At 40.3% G+C, this 17,754-nt stretch overlaps 1 protein-coding gene across 8 annotated transcripts in view; it reads right to left on the bottom strand.

Annotated features, from left to right (window-relative positions):
• TAMM41 (TAM41 mitochondrial translocator assembly and maintenance homolog) overlaps nt 1–17,527 on the bottom strand; it is an 87,666-nt gene extending 70,139 nt beyond the window's left edge. For 7 of the 8 annotated variants that reach the window (XM_033132812.1, XM_033132815.1, XM_033132816.1 and 4 more), the window contains exons 1-4: nt 17,213–17,482; nt 14,453–14,635; nt 11,924–12,016; nt 4,632–4,782 (exon numbers count right to left, since the gene is read on the bottom strand). In XM_033132812.1, coding sequence (XP_032988703.1) covers nt 4,632–4,782; nt 11,924–12,016; nt 14,453–14,635; nt 17,213–17,338 — 553 coding nt within the window. In that variant the 5' untranslated portion in view covers nt 17,339–17,482. Of the gene's footprint in view, nt 1–4,631; nt 4,783–11,923; nt 12,017–14,452; nt 14,636–17,212 lie in introns of all 8 variants that reach the window. The other variant, XM_033132819.1, reaches the window with a different exon arrangement.
• Between the last annotated feature and the right edge of the window lie 227 nt (nt 17,528–17,754).

Raw genomic sequence — 17,754 nt, 5'->3', positions numbered from 1 at the left:
TGGCAAAATTATCTTTCCACAATAACCAATCTTGCAATGCTTGAAATGAAACCTTCTCTGGCTCCTAATTGGGTACAGCTTGTCAAATTCCAATTTTTTTCACTTTGTGTTCAATGCTTGGTCCAACCTAGCCTGCGTCTAATCTCTTCTCCAAAATATAAGAGAGGCAGTGAATTTAAATGGTTAAGAGTATGGGCTAAAAGTTCAGCTCCACTACCACTAACTTACCAGACAACTGACTTTAGACAGACAGGGGCCTCAGTTTTCTGTAAAATGCAGCAATAATATCGCACCCAAATCAAAGGGTTGTTGCGAGGATTAAATTAGTTATTAGATCAAAAGCATTGAGTCAGGGTGGCCAGTTAGCTCAGTTGGTTAGATTGTGGTGCTCTTAATAGCAAGATTGCTGGTTCGATCCCCGCATGGACCACTGTGAGCTGCGCCCTCCACAACTAGATTGAAACAACTGCTTGACTTGGAGCTGATAGGTCCTGGAAAAACACTCTTAAAATAAATAAAAGTTAAAAAGAAAAAAAGAATAGTGCCTGGCACATAAGAGGTACCCAATTAAAAAAAAAAATACTAATAAGTTTTGAGAGTCATTCCTGGCATAGAATATTAAATGCTATCTTTGCCTGCCACAGTCTTGCACTTCAGTGACATCAATCGACTCCTCCCCTGAACAAGCCATGTTCCTTCACAGCCCCCATGCCTTTTTCACACATGTTACTTTGTAAGTCCAGAATTGACTCACTATGACTGCATGTTTATTAGTGTGAAGTTCCTTCGAGCAAAAATTTATCTTCAATGCTTTATAAGGTATGAAATGCTGATTCACTTGATAAATGTTAAAGGAGGATCATTACCTAATATTAGTCATTTTAATAGTTTGTACTTCCCTAAGAAAGTTCAAGGTAAACCTTTAAAGTTTATTTGGTTTTCCTTTTCTATTCACTTAAATGCTGACTTTTAAGAATAACTGAAGGATTAGAAAGCTTTGTCTTCCACAATTTCACAGGCTCACCTTCCACCTACTCCTTTCTCACCATCATTTACCACAGTAACGCCATAAATACTGACCCCAAGGCAGTCAAAGTGATCCTTAAATACTGTATTAAATGTAAGGGGCTATTCTTACTACTAGTAATACTGACAGACCTTGTCTCTGTCAGCAATTACTGGCGGGAACTTGACCAGTAACATGGAGAAACACTGTTTTCTGTCTAACCCCTCCAGGGAGAAACGTTGAACTTCATAGGGTAGGGCCAACGTATTATCTCTAACTAGAAACAGGTGGAGAACAAGAGTCAAAATTGTAAATAGAGATTGGTGGGTGGTTTCAAGTTTGGAATACTCTGAGGGCTTGGGAGGTTGAGTGGTTTGCCAAAGGGATAGAAACCAATTAGTTCAAGGATAAAGGGTTCTCAGCAGCCTAGGAAAGGCAGGAGGAAAGCTTGCCTTTCAACACATCGCCTGGGGCAATTCTCATACCTATGAGAGATACTACCTGCAGGGCCTGGATCCTTCCCTAACCTCACTATTCCACCATATTGTGGACCAGGTAACCATTAATTATACCATGTCCTGACTTAGAACTACCATCACATTAATGTTGTTTCAATGGGAAAATATGTTCCCATTATTAAACAATTGGCTTATAGACGACTTTTTGGAAAATGTCTCATACATAAGCTAGGGACTGCATAGCGTTGTAACCAGTTCCCTCTGGAGAGGATTTGCCAAGTATTGTGTCCTACGTTTTGCAGCAAGAAGAAGCCAACCTCACTGAAATGAGTAATGTAGGATGTGAGGCCAAATTCTCAGATCCAAATCTGGGTTAAGCAATAAATAATATAATGGCAAGGAAACAAGAGGAGACTAGCTGAGAAATGGGAGCGACTGCAGGTTGAGAAGGCTGGACTCAGACACACCAAGGTTTGAAACCTGGCTCTTGGGAAGCAACTCCCTTTCTCTGACTGCCCTTCCCCAAACAGCTCAGGGCTGCTCTTTATCGCTATTCAGATCTCAGCTCAGATCCTTCCCTGATCTCAGCTCAGATCCTTCAGCTCTCGTCACCAGCTCAGAGAGCCTTCCCCAACTATCCATTGCAAAGACAACCCTACCCTCATCTTGATTTATTTTCTTCTCTTCATAGCATTTAACTACTATCTGAAATCAACTTATTGCTCCTTTGTTATCTGTCTCTCCCTAAAAAGACATGAACTCCAGTGAGATGTTTCATGACGTCATGCTCACTAGTGTACACGTAGGGCCTAGCATACTGTGTGGCACTAGAAGGTACACAATAACTATTTGTTAAACAAATAAGGCTGTTGTATGAGGCTTTAACGGTGAAATAAATTACCTACCTACCTACTCACCTACCTACCTGTGTCTGGTACAGCGCTGCTATACAGCAGCCCTTAATAAATATTACAAAAGAAGTAAACAGGCTGATACTGTTATGAGTCAGAAAGTATTCATTAAACAACTTGTATATGTCTCAGAGCACAGCAGGAATCAGGAGTATAACACATAGTCCTTCCAAGAGGTAAAGCAAAAATCAGGTTGATCGCAGCTTACATGCTAACTTAAAGTCTGCCAATACTAGGTGAAAGCAGTTATGTCATTTGATAAACTTCTTCAGTCAATGTTCAGAATTTATAGAGAACTCCTAGAAGCTGCCCAACACTATGCTGATGTTGATTACCTGGAGAAAAGGAGTGGTTGTGGTGTGGGCAAAGTAGAGAACAATTCTGCATTTTCTGCCACAAAGTCAGTCTTTCTCACAGGGAGCATGGGGAGGGAGCTACCCGAACAAAGTGACCCTTTCCCCACATCTGCATGTGGGGAATCCAGGTACACAGCCACACCACTCTCTGCCTCTCCACCCCCGACAATCTTTTGTTGAATGGCAGGGATGCTGCCAGATGAAGCTGGAAATAACCAAAGACAGAGGTTATTTCACTTCCTCCTTACCCAGTGTTGCAATTACAGTTGTGGTCATGTTAGGCACGTTTTGGGAAAAAAAAGCTGAAGAACAAGACCTTTAAGGTCTCTTTCAGCATTATATTTCCATGAAATCTTATTTGTACAGGGATTTAGAAAATGAGCAAACTGCTTTTGCAATCTTTTGAGCATAGAGTTCTTTGACTCATACTTAAAAGTTGGAAAAGAGGATATTTACTTAAGATAGTGGTTTTCAAACTATTTTTTAAGTAGCAGATTATGTTTTTATAAATGAAATTTTACACAGATCCCAAATACATTAAACAGATTAAGTGTGGCACTGCTCTGGTTGCAGCCAGTGTGGAGGGGCTAGGGCTCTAACCTCTTAGCTTTCCCCTTGCCCTCTGAAGAAGCCCTTGACATCTCTAAGGAACACAACTGGTTTAAGGGGAAAGCAAGTTAATATTTAGATATATACATACAGGCATGCAAACATACACATACATACACACATAAATAAGGAAGAAGGGAAAGCTTTTTCTTAATGTGGCGGAAGTGGTGGAGTTGGAAAGTCACCACTTTATAACTGTCATGGTAAAGATGGGTTTGAGCAAGAATCATCAGTGGATGCTTGACACAGAAGAAAAAGCTTGGTAAGAAGCAGAATACTTGCATGATCTTCAAAAGTTTCCCCATAGATTGTTTAGAAGGGAGAAAACACTGCTTCTCAGGGCATAAACATCACTGGTGTGTAGACTTCAAAAATGTGAATGTCATGTAAGACAAAGAAAGGCTGAGGAAGCATTCCAGATTAAAAGATAAAAGAGACACGACATCTCAATACAATATATGAACGATCCTTGACTGGATCATATACTGGAGAGAAAAAAATACTATAAAGGATATTATCGGGACAACTAACATTTAGAATACGGATCGTCAATTCAATAAAAGTACTACATCAATGTTAAATTTCCTGAATTTGATAACTGTACTGTGGTTATGTAAGAGGATGTCCCTGTTTGTTGGAAACACATACTGAAGTATTTGGCCTGAAGGGGACATGGTATATGTAACCTACTCTCAAATAGTTAAAAAAAAAACCAAAAACATAATACAGTGTCTTTACACATACAGAGAGAACAGTTGTTCTCAAAGTGGATCCCTAAAGGAGCATTGCTAGAAATGGAACTTGCTAGAAATGCAAATTCTTGGGCCCCACCCCAGACCTACTAAAATGAGCTGTCTGGGAGTGGGCCCAGTATTCTATTTTAACAAGTCCTCTGGGGAATGCTGATGCACATTAAAATTTGAACACCGCTGATACAGAGAGAATGATAAAACAAATATGGTGAAATGTTAAAATTGGTAAATCTGGGGAGAGGGAAAGTGGGTTTTGTGTATTGTTACTGAAACTTTTCTGTAAGTTTGAAATTGTTTCAAAATAAAAATTAACAATAACAACAACAAAAAGAGTACCCTGGGGTAATCTATGTACAGATGTGGAGAGCACGAGAGGAGGCAAGGAAACAAATCCCGGCTTTCTTGCAGTAACCTACACAGGAAGTAGTGGGATTCGGAACTAAGGTAGCTGCAGCTCCAGTGCATAATGAGGAGTGAGGTGTTTGTATAGTCTTCAAACAACAAACCTTGCAGAAAATGTGGGCAGCAAACCTACTAACCTGAATAGGAGAGTCCAGCAATCTCTATAAAGAGGTCTTCTTCAGAAAAGCTTTCAGGGAGCATGAGGAAAGCAGCGGTCACAGCACTCTTCAGATTTTTATCGAGGGCTGACCTAAGAGCGACATTCTCATTCATTGCTACGATTTTCACCTGAAGAAAAGCAGAACATTCAGAAGAAAAATTCCAGAAGTGTATTGCTCAAGCTATGGGTTTACACATGCAAAGGAACTGTCCCAAACTTAGCCCTGAAGGTCTTAGAATCTATTAGGCTGGCTGACACAAAATAATTATTACTCTACTAAGCAACCCCAGAATCTCCTGTTTTACGCCAAAATCAGAGAAATCATGACACAAGAAAGAAAACAAAATAAATATTTCACTTAAATGAGGAAACTCTCCATGGGTTTTGAAAAAGAAGTCAGTACAAATGGAATAAATGTCCTTTGGGAAATATTTATTTTATAATCTTCTTGTTCTTCACTTAATTTTATGGTGGACAAAAGCATTTTACTTCTTTATTTAGAACTCATCTTTTCTGTTATCTATATATAACTTGAGTAGTTCACGCTCTATTGTGAATTGATTTTGAACTTGACTAAGGAAAAAGAAAATTATTAATAGCTACAGTAGAAAGAGCATAGGTTTTGGGTACAGGTATGGGCTCAAGTCTAGGTAATTACTAACTGTGTGAATTTGGGCAAATTACTTAACTTCCTTTTTTTTTTTTAAAGATTTTATTGGGGAAGGGGAACAGTGTATACTTTCAGGACTTTTTTTTCCAAGTCAAGTTGTTGTCCTTTCAATCTTAGTCGTGGAGGGTGCCGTTCAGCTTCAAGTTGTTGTCCTTTCAGTCTTAGTTGTGGAAGGCACAGCTCAGCTCCAGGTCCAGTTGCCATTTTCTAGTTGCAGGGGGCGCAGCCCACCATCCCTTGCGGGAGTCGAGGAATCGAACTGGCAACTTTGTGGTTGAGAGCCCACTGGCCCATGTGGGAATCGAACCGGCAGCCTTCGGAGTTAGGAGCATGGAGCTCCAACTGCCTGAGCCACCGGGCCAGCCCCAAATTACTTAACTTCTAATTTGTAAAATTGGGGTAATAGACATACCTCAAGGAACTGTTACAAAGATTGAGTGAGATAATAAATGTAAAGCGCCTAACGTACTAGTGAATGCCTTGATCAATAAAAAGAATTTTTCTCCTGAATACACAGCAGAAGCTGCTGTCTTTGACATTCCCCAAATTCATGAAAATACAAATTGCTCTAGTCTGTTCTGAGATTCTGTTTTAAAGACTGCACTATAGTTAGGGAATGTGTTCAAATCTCACCTCCATCTCTTACTACCTCTGAGACCCTGGGCATAATTCCTGATCAGTAAAATGGGATTAATAACAGAATCAAGCTCATAAGGTTGCTGGGACGATTAAATGAGATATTACGTACGAACCTTTTGCTGAAGCAAACTTCCTTGTGTGTGTTTCTTGGTGTACACTGACAAAAGTTTCTCTGGGTCAGAGGTTCTCACCTTTTGCAACCATCAGAATCACCTGGAGGCCTTGTTAAAACACATTATTAGGCCATCCCCCAGAATTTCTGTTTCAGTAGAGCTTCCTGATTCAGACTGAGCCCTGAATTCTACTTCTAAGTATATTCCTTAGAACAGTGGTTCTCAAAATGGGGTCCCTGGACCAGCAGCATCAACATTACCTGGGAACTTGTTAGATACTTGGGAACTATACTTGGGTACAGGTATGGGCTCAAGTATAGTAATTTGGAAGTTAATTTGCCCAAATTCACACAGCTAGTAATTACCTAGACTTGAGCCCATACCTGTACCCAAGTATAGTTCCCAAGTATCTAACAAGTTCCCAGGTAATGTTGATGCTGCTGGTCCAGGGACCCCATTTTGAGAACCACTGTTCTAAGGAATATACTTAGAAGTAGAATTGCCAAATTACTCTTCGGAGTAGTCATGCCAATTTACACTTTTTAAACTTTTTAAACCATCGTGCTGCTTTTGACTGATTTTCTAAACAAGGGAAGGGCTTGGAAGTGCCAAATAAGAACTCCATATATTTGAAATGTGTCCAGCATTTCTAAACCACTTAGTGCTGTCACCAAATTTTCCTCCTAGTCTAGAAAACAGGGCTTACATTGCCTTTCATTTGTCGAATAGAGATCATTTCTGACAAAATTAAGCTGGCACATGAAAGACACATACACTATAAGAAACTCCAAATTAAAATTGTATTAGCAAGGAAAGAGAATGATGTATATCTCAAAGTACAGTTTCCTTTTTTAATTAATTATAAAAAGCAACATTATAAAACATAACTATTTTATAAATCAGGCTTTAGAACCTAACTTCTTTTACCTTCTGTCCCTACTTTTTTTCTAATGGAATACTTATAACATAAAAATCTCTCATATGGCAGGTAAGCCACTTTATTCAATACTACCACCTCCTCCCTTGTAATTACAAGGACTTAACAGACCTTAATTAAGGCTTTCAGTAATTAGGTGAGTTTAGTATTATTGCAATCATCTGCAGAAAGTAAAACCAAGGAGCAGCCCAGTAGCATGACTTGTCCAGGGTTGCATAATGAGTCGATGGCACAATCAGGTAACACCCTTATGCTTGGCAAATTCAGCTATAAATATTTTGAATTATTCTCATACATTTAGCCAGGGATCTGCTCTGGTTAACTGCTTTTCTTGAAAGATGATCAAAACAAATGTTAAGGTCCTATAATAACTCGTTGATTCCTTGAGTAACTTTTCCAAACTTTGTATTCCATATAGGATCACGGCTCTAGAAGGGTAACCTCCTCATCTTACTAATGGGGAAAGGGAGGTCCAGAGGATTAAAAGATTTCCTGGGTAGTGGCACATGGGACAAGGACGTGGGTCCCCGATTCATCCAGAAATCTTTCCACAACCCTGTGAAGCCCCTTCACTGCCAAATTCTTATTCTTCATCCTCATTCACCAGGTCCTGCTCAATAATTCTTCGCTCTCTCTTTTTCTGGTAACTTTTACAGAAACTCGGTGAAAACAGAAGCTATTTTGAGATGCTAACAAACCAAAGATGCAAAGAAAAGAGTAAGTTTGGGGAAATGTTCCTATTCAACGAAATACCACTTGTTCTCCAAGAAAGTTGTTCCACTTAGGTTGTAAAAAAGCAGTCTGTTTGCTATTTAAGGTTAAGAGAGTATAAATAAAAAGCATCCTTACTCAAAGGAAAAATGTCAATTCAGAAGACTGCTACTGTGCTGATCTGGTTCTCCAGTATAAGGTGAACTAGGAGCTTGTCTCAGCAGCACTGTTATTTGTTGTTCAGAGTGAAAAGCCAGTGAACTCTTGGGTCACTGCCAGAGAGGCCTGGGGAAAAAAAGAAAGCCCTCAAGATTCGTGAATAGCTGTTTGTATCTTACTGGGAATGCCCCAACCTGAACTGCATAGATAGCACTGGCACTACTGCCAAGGAGAAAAATCTTTACTGGAAAGAGGAAGGGGCAAGGCTTGAAGGAACTTTCAAAAAGCCCAGCTTGAGAGATTTGTGAGTACTTTTCAAGATAGAAAAAAAGGGAAAGTCACATGTAGTCTCCTCTATAATAGTCACATGGAGACAGTACTTGAATTGCAAAGAGTGAAGTTATAGTCACAAAGAACACAGCCCTACCTAGTGTTCAAATACTCAACCATTAACCAAATGACACTTCCTGTAGTTTTCCATTCCAAAAGACCAGAAAGGCTAAATTTGTGTAAATGGTCCAAGAAGGACCAAGAAGACAGTAACCATTCGAGCTGGATGAAACCTTATTATCTACCTGTTGCACTGTGGGCTCTTCCAGGACAAGCACTGCAGTGTTATTTTTTTATTCCTTTGGCACAGACAGAGAAGAAACTTAGTTGCCTTTTCAACATGTAAATGAATGGCTCAACCTTTGCATTTCAAAGGCTAGAGGCCCAAAGATTTGCTCACAGCTGGGCAGAGCCAAGGGCTAGTAAGCCAGGTTTTCCAACTCCTGGTCAGGGATCTTTTACACTGCTGGGATTTTTCTATCCATAAAAAATAATTCAATAAAGTTATAATATGGTGATGGTTGCAAAACTGTGAATATACTAAACACTGAATTGTACACTTTAAATGGTTGAATTGTATGGTATGTGAATTATATCTCAATGAAGCTGTTATTTAAAAAAAGCTATATTACTAGCAAATAAAACACGTTGCAATGAATACATTAAAATACAGGAAAATCCTCTAAACAAGGTCATAAAATACCATTGCATGTCAATGTGAATGCTTTAAAAATTCAAGCCAAATTATCTATACATTGAAAACAATAAGAAATACAAAAAATCCAAACTTATGTTAAATAAATTAGGGAAATGACTATCAATATTAGAGTTCTTTTGACTTAAAAAAGGATTGGCCACAAGGTTCTGTTAAATACTTTTTTTAAATTCTTTTTTTTCAGTTACAGTAGACATCCAATATTATTTTATATCAGTTTCAGGTGTATAGCACAGTGTCTATTAAATACTTTAAATGTCATGGTTCTTTACTTGGAAAATGACTCAGAAACTTAAGGCTACACTAAAAATAAAAATGGGTTATCTCCTCGATAATAAGGTAAGTTAATGGCAAAATATGATAGAAATTAAATTTACATTCGACTTTTTCCAGAAATGTCCATCTTTTAAAGCAAAGTACTACTCCCTTACATTTTTCTTTTTTTATTAATAAACTTTATTTTTTAGAGCAGTTTTAGATTCACAGCAAGCACTTAATGGAAAGTACAGAGAGTTCCCACACCTCCTGTATATTTTAAAGACTTAAATTGCTAGTGATTGAGAAATTCTATTCTGTTTGCAATGTGTAAGATAATTTTAGAGATTTAGACAATATAATTTAATGTAATTCCTTCTTTTAAAACACATAAAAACAAAGAATTTACACTTATATTCTCACAATTCTTTCTTAAGACAGTCACCCATTTTTTTTAAAATGAAAGTTTATTGGCGTGTTAAGACATTCACCCATTCTTTTTGTCCAAAATGCTGCCAACCCTTTTCCATCAGATTTTTTTCAAGTTTGATTAATATTTGCTGCCACCTAGAGGTAAAAAGTTTATTTAAAGATAGTTACGGCTGAGAGTTCTCTGGTTAACAGTGATTTCCATTGGAGAGGGCAGGAGTAGGTGGAAGATTTAAGTCACCCATTTGATTTTTTATTTTCTTTTTTAGCATGTATTATGGTCAACATTTTCAAGGGATTTTTAAAATAGCCTCATTTTCTTGTGCTAGATGTTTAATAAGCCTGAGGGATTGTCATTGTCACCAGTACCATTCTCCTCTCCTAGTTAGTGAGAAATGCAACTTTGCATGATATGAGTGTAGCCATTACTTTTCTTGAATTGCTGTTTTTATTTTATCAGGATATATGGCATTTAGATGAAATCTGAGGTTATTTCTAGTGCTTACATTCTGAGATTTCATGTTGTTTCTGTTTTCTAAAGCCTATTTTTAAAGAAGTTTGAAATATCCCAAGCACAAAGCATGGTACAGAGATAATACACCATTTTCATATTCAGACTATCATTTTATCTTAAAATAGCTCGAGATAGGCAATTGCAAAGAGAAAGGAAAGATCATTTCCTGTCTACTAAGTCCCAGGCCTTTTAGATCTAGGCATTTCTTAAATGCCTTTGGAGGTCAGTGCCATCAGCCTTAAACACAGATGAGGATTTCCAAGGCTCAGAGAGATTAAATCACTGTTGCAGGTCACATAGCTGGGAGTGTCTGATTCTAAAACACCCGTGTTCTTTCCAGCATCACCATTCTGCTTCCTCTTTTCAACATCTTCATGAAGTAGGCAGGGCAAATATTATTGTCCCTGTTCTGCAGATAAATTACCTGAGGTTCCGAAAGACAAAATAAGTTGCCCAAGTTCACATAAACGGCTAATAAGTTGCAGGAATAAATAAGACCCAAAGCTTCTTATTCTATGTTCATTACCTGTCTCATCAGGCTACACATTTTATAAATTGAAAAAAAAAACTTGGAAAGAAAGAGTATTTAAAAATTTTCAGTGACATTTGCTCAGTTATGAGTCTTACTAGTTATCCAGCCTAGAAATGAGAAATTCATCTACATAGATACTATGAAATTATTTCGGTGAGCCTATTGTTTGACATTATATAAAAAGAATGTTTTTTAATGAAGAAAAAAATTACATAAAGTACACAAATCTAACAGGAACAGCTTGACAGATTTTTACATATGGGTATATCCATGTAACTATTGCCCTGATCAAGTGTTTCTGGATGTTTTAATGAGCTACACCATTAAGTTTTAAGTCCAGATGCAAGCCAAGAGAATCTTGACCACCTATGTATATCAATAGAGATTTTTATGACACAACCACCACGCGAGCTAAGATTGAGCAGCACAGTAACTCTTATGGGAGATACTGGAGAAAAATCCATGTACCCTCTTTTGGGGCCTGAGTCCCTCTGACAGCACAAAGAAAATTTTTCCTTGCTGTGAGATTAGCAACTGTGACTATTTTGCATAATTCTTACACTCGTATGAAAAGACCCCTTCTCAGAAAATAGACTATAGATCTGCAAAAACAGAAGAAACGTGATATTTGTGAACACATGTCAAAAGTTCAAGTCTTCTCTACTTTCTTTTGTTTTGTTTTCTGTTTCTATGAAAGCCCAAGGAGACACCTACCCCCTAGCGCCTCCTCTAGCAGTATCCGAATGAGGGGCGGACACTGTGACAGGATCTCACTGTTGGTCTGAGGAGGATAATGAAAGGAATCAGAACCCAGCCCTCTCAGGATGACTACCCGGCTCACCCGTTTCTTCACCAAATATATGCTGAATGCTTACGATGTGCCAGGCATTGCCAAAGGCCCTGCTGGGCTGCGTCACTGGCAAACAATGCCTCATGGCACTTACTTCTAGAAGAGACGGTGATCTGGGTAGAGCTGACAGAGGCTCCACTGAGGCACCGGGCACTTCTTTTGCATTCCTCCCAGCCCAAAGGTACTAACTCTGAGCCTGATCCATCCACAGAACTGAAGACTCATTAGAGACAGGGCAGGCGTAGTGTGGGTAATACGTAGACATTGTTTGGCGATGAATTCTGTAGGGAGTAAAAGGAGTCTGAAACTCACTTCTATTTCCTGGAGTTCCATCTCATTGGAATCAAAGCTCAAAGTCAGCTCAGGTTCAGAGAGGAGAGAGATTCCTACTGGTGGCAGCCAACAAAACACTCACCGGTTTATGAAGTCTTCCAGCAATGTATAAGTTATTCCAGTTGAGGAGATCTTCAATCAAAATACGAGTGCTAATAACCCCATACTTGATAAGCTGGAAAAGAAATGGACATGAAAAAGCAAAATACCATATTGCTGATTATACAAATGCAAAATGTAAGGAAATAAACTTCTGCCCAGAGTAGTCCAAAGCCACCCAAAACACCTACTTTGTAAAATCACATATCTCCACCAAATTTTTTCTCAAAGGATTAATTTCCAAGAATGATTTGTCCCCTCAGGTACATGAGGTGAAGTGACCATAATTTTACCTCAGGTTCTTGTGATGTTAAAGGCCTAATTGCTCTTATTTTAGGCCTTTAAAATAAGTTTTGGAACTGGATAGTTCCAAAGAGGCTATCCAGTATTGGTCCTAAATGGATTAGAAATAAAAAAATAACCACAGACAGTTTGAGAAGCGATAACATGACTCATGCTTCTCATTTGAGAAATAAGAAACCTGAAGCTCAGAGAGAGTAAATGATGTGCCCAAAGTGGCACTATTAGAGCAGAGAGAAAACCAGGTCTCTGAATTTTAGTTTGGGCTTCCAATGTTCATTTCATCACCAAGTACATGAAATTTTAATTAAAAGTTTTTACTGACATCCTTTACATGGTGAATTTCTCTTTTGCTGTGGTATATTTCACTTTCATAATTAAAAGCAACATCCAAAAATAAAATCTCTTTATCAGTGCTAAACACATGGAATTATGGTCAAGTTCATTCAATAGTAATTTGTACAAATACTGAATGAATACAGTTGTTCCACGTTACAAAATCCCATTTGCTTCAGCAAATATCTCTGGACTCGCTCTGCTGAACTTCAGTGTCCCAACAGCCTTCTCCGGCTGCAAATATCTAAAAAGTAGCTAAAGAATTTTAATTAAAAAGTACAGTCCCATTGGCATATAATTATGCCCAAATATTTAGTTACTGGGGCTTATAATATTGTTGAAAACTACTAATTAGAGATAGGCTCAGCATAATATTAATTATGGAGAAAGAACAAAGCTACGTGTTAGGAATAACTAAAGTGGACATGGAAGGCTGTGCTGAATACCTTCTTCCCTCCACTCTGACTACAGTATTGCAGAAAGCTCTTCTTGCTGCAGGCATGTAACAGGTGGGAGGTAACAGAAACACCGCTGGCCTGGAAGTCAGGGGCCTGTCACTAACTAGATGCATGACCTTATGGAAGTCTTTTCCTCTCTCTGAACCTTGGTTTTCTCACCTGCAAAGTGCAAGTGGAGCAGGATTGGACCTCAACCAGAAAAGTAAATATATGGCCCAAAGGCTATGCAGGCATTACCAATCAATCACAGCACTCACTCCTGCCAAGTTCAGAGAGGTCTTCGAAATCCTTGTCAAGTCAGTACTCCAACCTCCTGCCCTTCAAAGTGTGGTCCACTGACCAGTAGTATCAGCATCACCTGGGAGCTTGTAAAAAAATGCAGAATCTCAGGCTCCATTCCAGACCAACTGAATGAGAATCCGCATTTCAACAAGATCCTCAGGCGACTCATCTGCCCATCAAAGTACGACTGCTCTAAGCAATCAGCAGCATCCAGCAGTGTTGGCACAGCTCGAGGAACTGATATGTCATGCCTCGCCCAACTTATCTGTAGGAGCTACCTGATTTAGTCCCCCTTGGTCCTCTTAGGCTGGAATCCTGCCTAGTCCTGGCAGCCTTCTTAGAGACTGGACCCCTCCTCTGAAAGACAGTTCAGGAGGGTTCCTGCTGTCAGACAACCCTCTGCTGGAATCTGTGCATCTTACCTGCTCTTCAACACCCCCTTGTCAAATTCCGCCCACCTGCTGGCACCATGTGCTCCCAACTATGACATCCTCTTCACTTCCAAATTCTTCCTGGGAGTGTTGGACCTTCCATATAGATAAGACTAATTTCCAACCTGACCCTTAACAGGCTTGCCTATTCCTTCCCTGACCAAACCATTGGTTCTCAAAGTGTGGTTTTCAGACCTGCAGCCTCAATATCACTTGGAAGCTTGTTAGAAAGGCAAATCCTCATTGCTGAGAGAGTAAACCTTAAAAGTTCTCATCACAAGAAAAGAAAAATTCTAACTATGTGTGGCAATGGATATTAACTAAACTTACTGTGGTACTTACCTCATACTATATACATATAGTTATGTTGTACACCTAAAATTAATACAATGTTACATGACAAATATATCTCAATTAAAAAAAATGCAAATCCTCAAACCCCACCCAAGACCTATGGATTCAGAAACTCTAGGGTGGGGCCCAGCAATCTGCGAGTCCAACAGGCACTCTAGGGGATTTTGATGCACACTAAAATTTGAGAATCACTTGGCCAAAGGCAAAAAATAAAGACAGTCACACTTGACCACCTGCATTCAGCAGGAGCTTGAACATTTCCTGACTGCAAGAACATACATATTTAGCTGGGATTCTAATAACAAAGGTTAATGACAACCCAAGTTAAGACAAAGGACCAAAGGCACTTACCCTACCATCACACAGGATCAATGGATTGTAGTAAACTCCAGCGCCATAATTATTCTGAACAGTGGTGATAAACTTGGACCCCAAAACTTTTAGGAAAGAGTAATGGTTCCAATTTTTCTTCAGGTTCTTTGAATGCCAAGCAACAGGGTCGTCTACTGTGAAAACAAAGTCCAGCATGGCATTCTGGGAGGTGAAGAGAGAGAGAATGATTTTAGTTGTAATTCCTAGAAAGGCACCTAAATAGAGTGGAAAGCTCTAATAGTCTATGCCATTATGATTAATAAAAGACCTGGGGTTGTCAACAGAAGTGGAAGCAAGTCTCTAGAATCAACGTGAGCTTTGTTTTCATCAATACACGTAATAACAGCAACGCTTATTTAACACGTATTGTCATGCTAGCACTATTCTAAACACTTTATACATTATACATACAGTAACCCATTTTATCCTCAAAACAATCCTACAAGGTAGGTACTGTTACTATCTCAATTTTATAGGAAAGGAAACCAAGAGTAAGTTCCTTGCCTTAGGACATATAGCTAGGGGGTGGCAGACAGTCTGGTTCCAAATTCTGTGTGCTGAACCACTATGCTACACTGCCTTTCACCTAAATGTTGCTGAATACACTCTTCCACTTGTCTTCCAGATGAAATAACCTCATATGGATAAGCTCTACAAAGAATTATTTTCTCTCTCACCTACTCATCAACCACTCACTGAGAAACTACAATGAGCTCTGATCGGTCCTGGGGTAGGTCTACTGGGAGAATAGACAAATTATCACTGCATGGACTTGAGAGAGGAATGCAAAACGTACTAATTTCACTCAAAATTGGGTCAGAACAGGAAGGAGAAATTTTCCTATAAAATCACATTCTCCAAGACTCATAAATCTGAGCCTTGAAGAATGTGCAAGAGTTAAGCAGGTGTGGTGGAAGTATTAGGAGAAGTACTGGGAAGGAGAAAGAGTCTTGTTAGAGGAAAACACTGTTGTGGATGACAGCTGGCATGTTGTGGGTGCCGCATTTGGTTTGGTATGGCTGGAGTAGAATGCAGGCAAGGGAGTGGTGGGAGATGAGATTAGAGACGGAGGCTGGTTGCCATGCTAGGAAATTTTCCTGCAGGAGAAGAGCTCACTGGAGGGAGGAGAGAACAAAGGGCAGGAAACCACAAAGGAGGCTAACAGCAAGATTCCAGGTGAAAAAAGAAAAAGCACCGAAAGGTAGGGCTGAGAGAGACTTAGGTGTTGGATGGAATCTACGAGACTTGTTAACTCCTAGGGAATGAAGATGAGAGAGAGAGAAGGAAGGACCTTTCCTTGGAGGGAATTCCACATCTGCTCAAAGGAAAACTTGCATGGAAAAATGAAGAGGTGGCTATAGGATCAGGAAGTAAAGGCCTGCTCTGAGTTTCCCACAATATGATCCGCAAACCACTGGTGACACGTAACATTTGGGGTGGACAATGTTTTTCAAAAATTTGTAATTATGTTACTATTATATTTAGGGAAAATAACAAGACTATAATCTATAATTTCTTATATACCTGTAATTTGTAATTTCTCATATGCTGTCAGTTTAAAGAGAATTATTATTTAAATACTAGTATAAGTGGGAAACAGCAAATCCAAGCAACAGTACAGATCGCCACAGATTAGAGCCAGGTATCCAAATCCAGGAGGCCCTATTGCCATCCGCACTCTTCCGTTTCCTTAGTGTATCAAAGATGACAATGAACTGTTCAGCTATGCGTGGACTACAGCAAGTAGAAATCCAGTTCAGAACACAAGTTGCACATGTAGAGAACACCTCTATTTAGACTTTTGCTCCTTTTACATTAATTCACCAAAAGTTCTAAAACCTTGGCAGAAAAGTCAGTAGCAGCTTCATTTACATGGGAAGTATTTGCCTGCCACGGTTCTGCGGTCTTCAACCTTGTCTTTACCTTGGAAGCAAACTATTTCCCCCCAAAAAAGTCTGCAATCACAAGGAAAACTACCCTTGCTGCTGCTGTGCTCAGCCAACTTTAGAGTCACAACGCCTAATCCCAAAGACTCTTGTTAAATGACCTCAGCATGGGTAGATATACTGGTCACCCACTAACTGTTCTTCGCTAACTTCACTGCACCTGCCCTGGCCCTACAACCAGTCTGTCAGCTTCCTGAAGTCAGGAGAGTCATTTTGTATTTTCTCCTACAGCTACAGAACAGATAGTGACTCTCAAGCAAGGCTCACCACTAAAATCACCTGGTTTTGCAATTCCTGAAGCCCAGGCCTCATCCCTGACCAAGTATTAGGTGGGTGCAAAAGTAATTGCGGTTTTTGCACATTTTTAACCTTTTAAACCGCAATTACTTTTGCACCAACCTCATAAAGCAGCCTCTCCACAGGTGTAACCCAGGCATCAGTATTTTTTTAAAGCTTCCCAGAGAGCGCCCATGTTTAGCCAAGGCTTGGAACACTGAACCTGCACCTGGCAATTACTTCTTTTCCTTTCTTCCATTTTGCCTCTGCACCAGCTTTTGTCTCCGCATAATTAATTGCATCTCCCACTCTAGACCGAAGTGGACTCCTACTCATCCTTCGAAACTCAGCTCACGCTGTCGTTATATGAGGACCCCTTTCATACGGTTTGTACTTTGCTAGTTGACACGTGGAGTGCGCAGACAGGCACCTAGGGCTCTGGAGGAATCCAAGGCAGAAGGGAAGTCGGGAGAACGGGCCGATTTTCGGCATGGGGCTGGCCGCGGGCCGGGCTCACCTTCTGATCTGAACTCGGCCCCGCCTGGCGGTACACCCCGGAGCCGTAGGCGAAAGCCAGGCTCAACTCCTCGGGGAAGTGAGACAGGATCTTGCGGAAGGCCACCCCCGAGCTCTGCAGCGCCATGGGGCCGAGGCTCAGAGAAAGGGACCCTTGGCAGGGCCGAGGCCAGAGGAGCGGGGGACGAATACCAGGGCGGGCAGTTAAAGGTGGGGGGATGAAAGTCGGGGGCCGGCTCCACCCGGAGAAGGCCGGGGCCGGGGGTGGGAACTGTAGGGACCGACAAGGACCAGGCAGACAGTCATGCCGAGGAGCCGCCAACCTCGGCCACGCCTCTCCACGCAACCCTCTTCAAAAGCGCAAGAGAAGGCGCTCACCCGCGTGTGAGGACGCGAGCGGTTCGCAGAGACCTCTGGTGGTCGGAGGAGCGCGCTGCAGGCTTGCAGCCAAGGCCTGTGACTTCCGCATATGGGGAGGGAAGAGTGTCAGCTAATTGAATAAGGCTTTTGAGCCTTAAGAATCCTTTTTTTGGTCTCGCCTCA

The sequence above is a fragment of the Rhinolophus ferrumequinum genome, chromosome 17 (assembly GCF_004115265.2).
Source record: "Rhinolophus ferrumequinum isolate MPI-CBG mRhiFer1 chromosome 17, mRhiFer1_v1.p, whole genome shotgun sequence".
NCBI classification, from domain to species: Eukaryota; Metazoa; Chordata; class Mammalia; order Chiroptera; family Rhinolophidae; genus Rhinolophus; species Rhinolophus ferrumequinum.
This window is presented reverse-complemented; position numbering and strand designations above follow the sequence as displayed.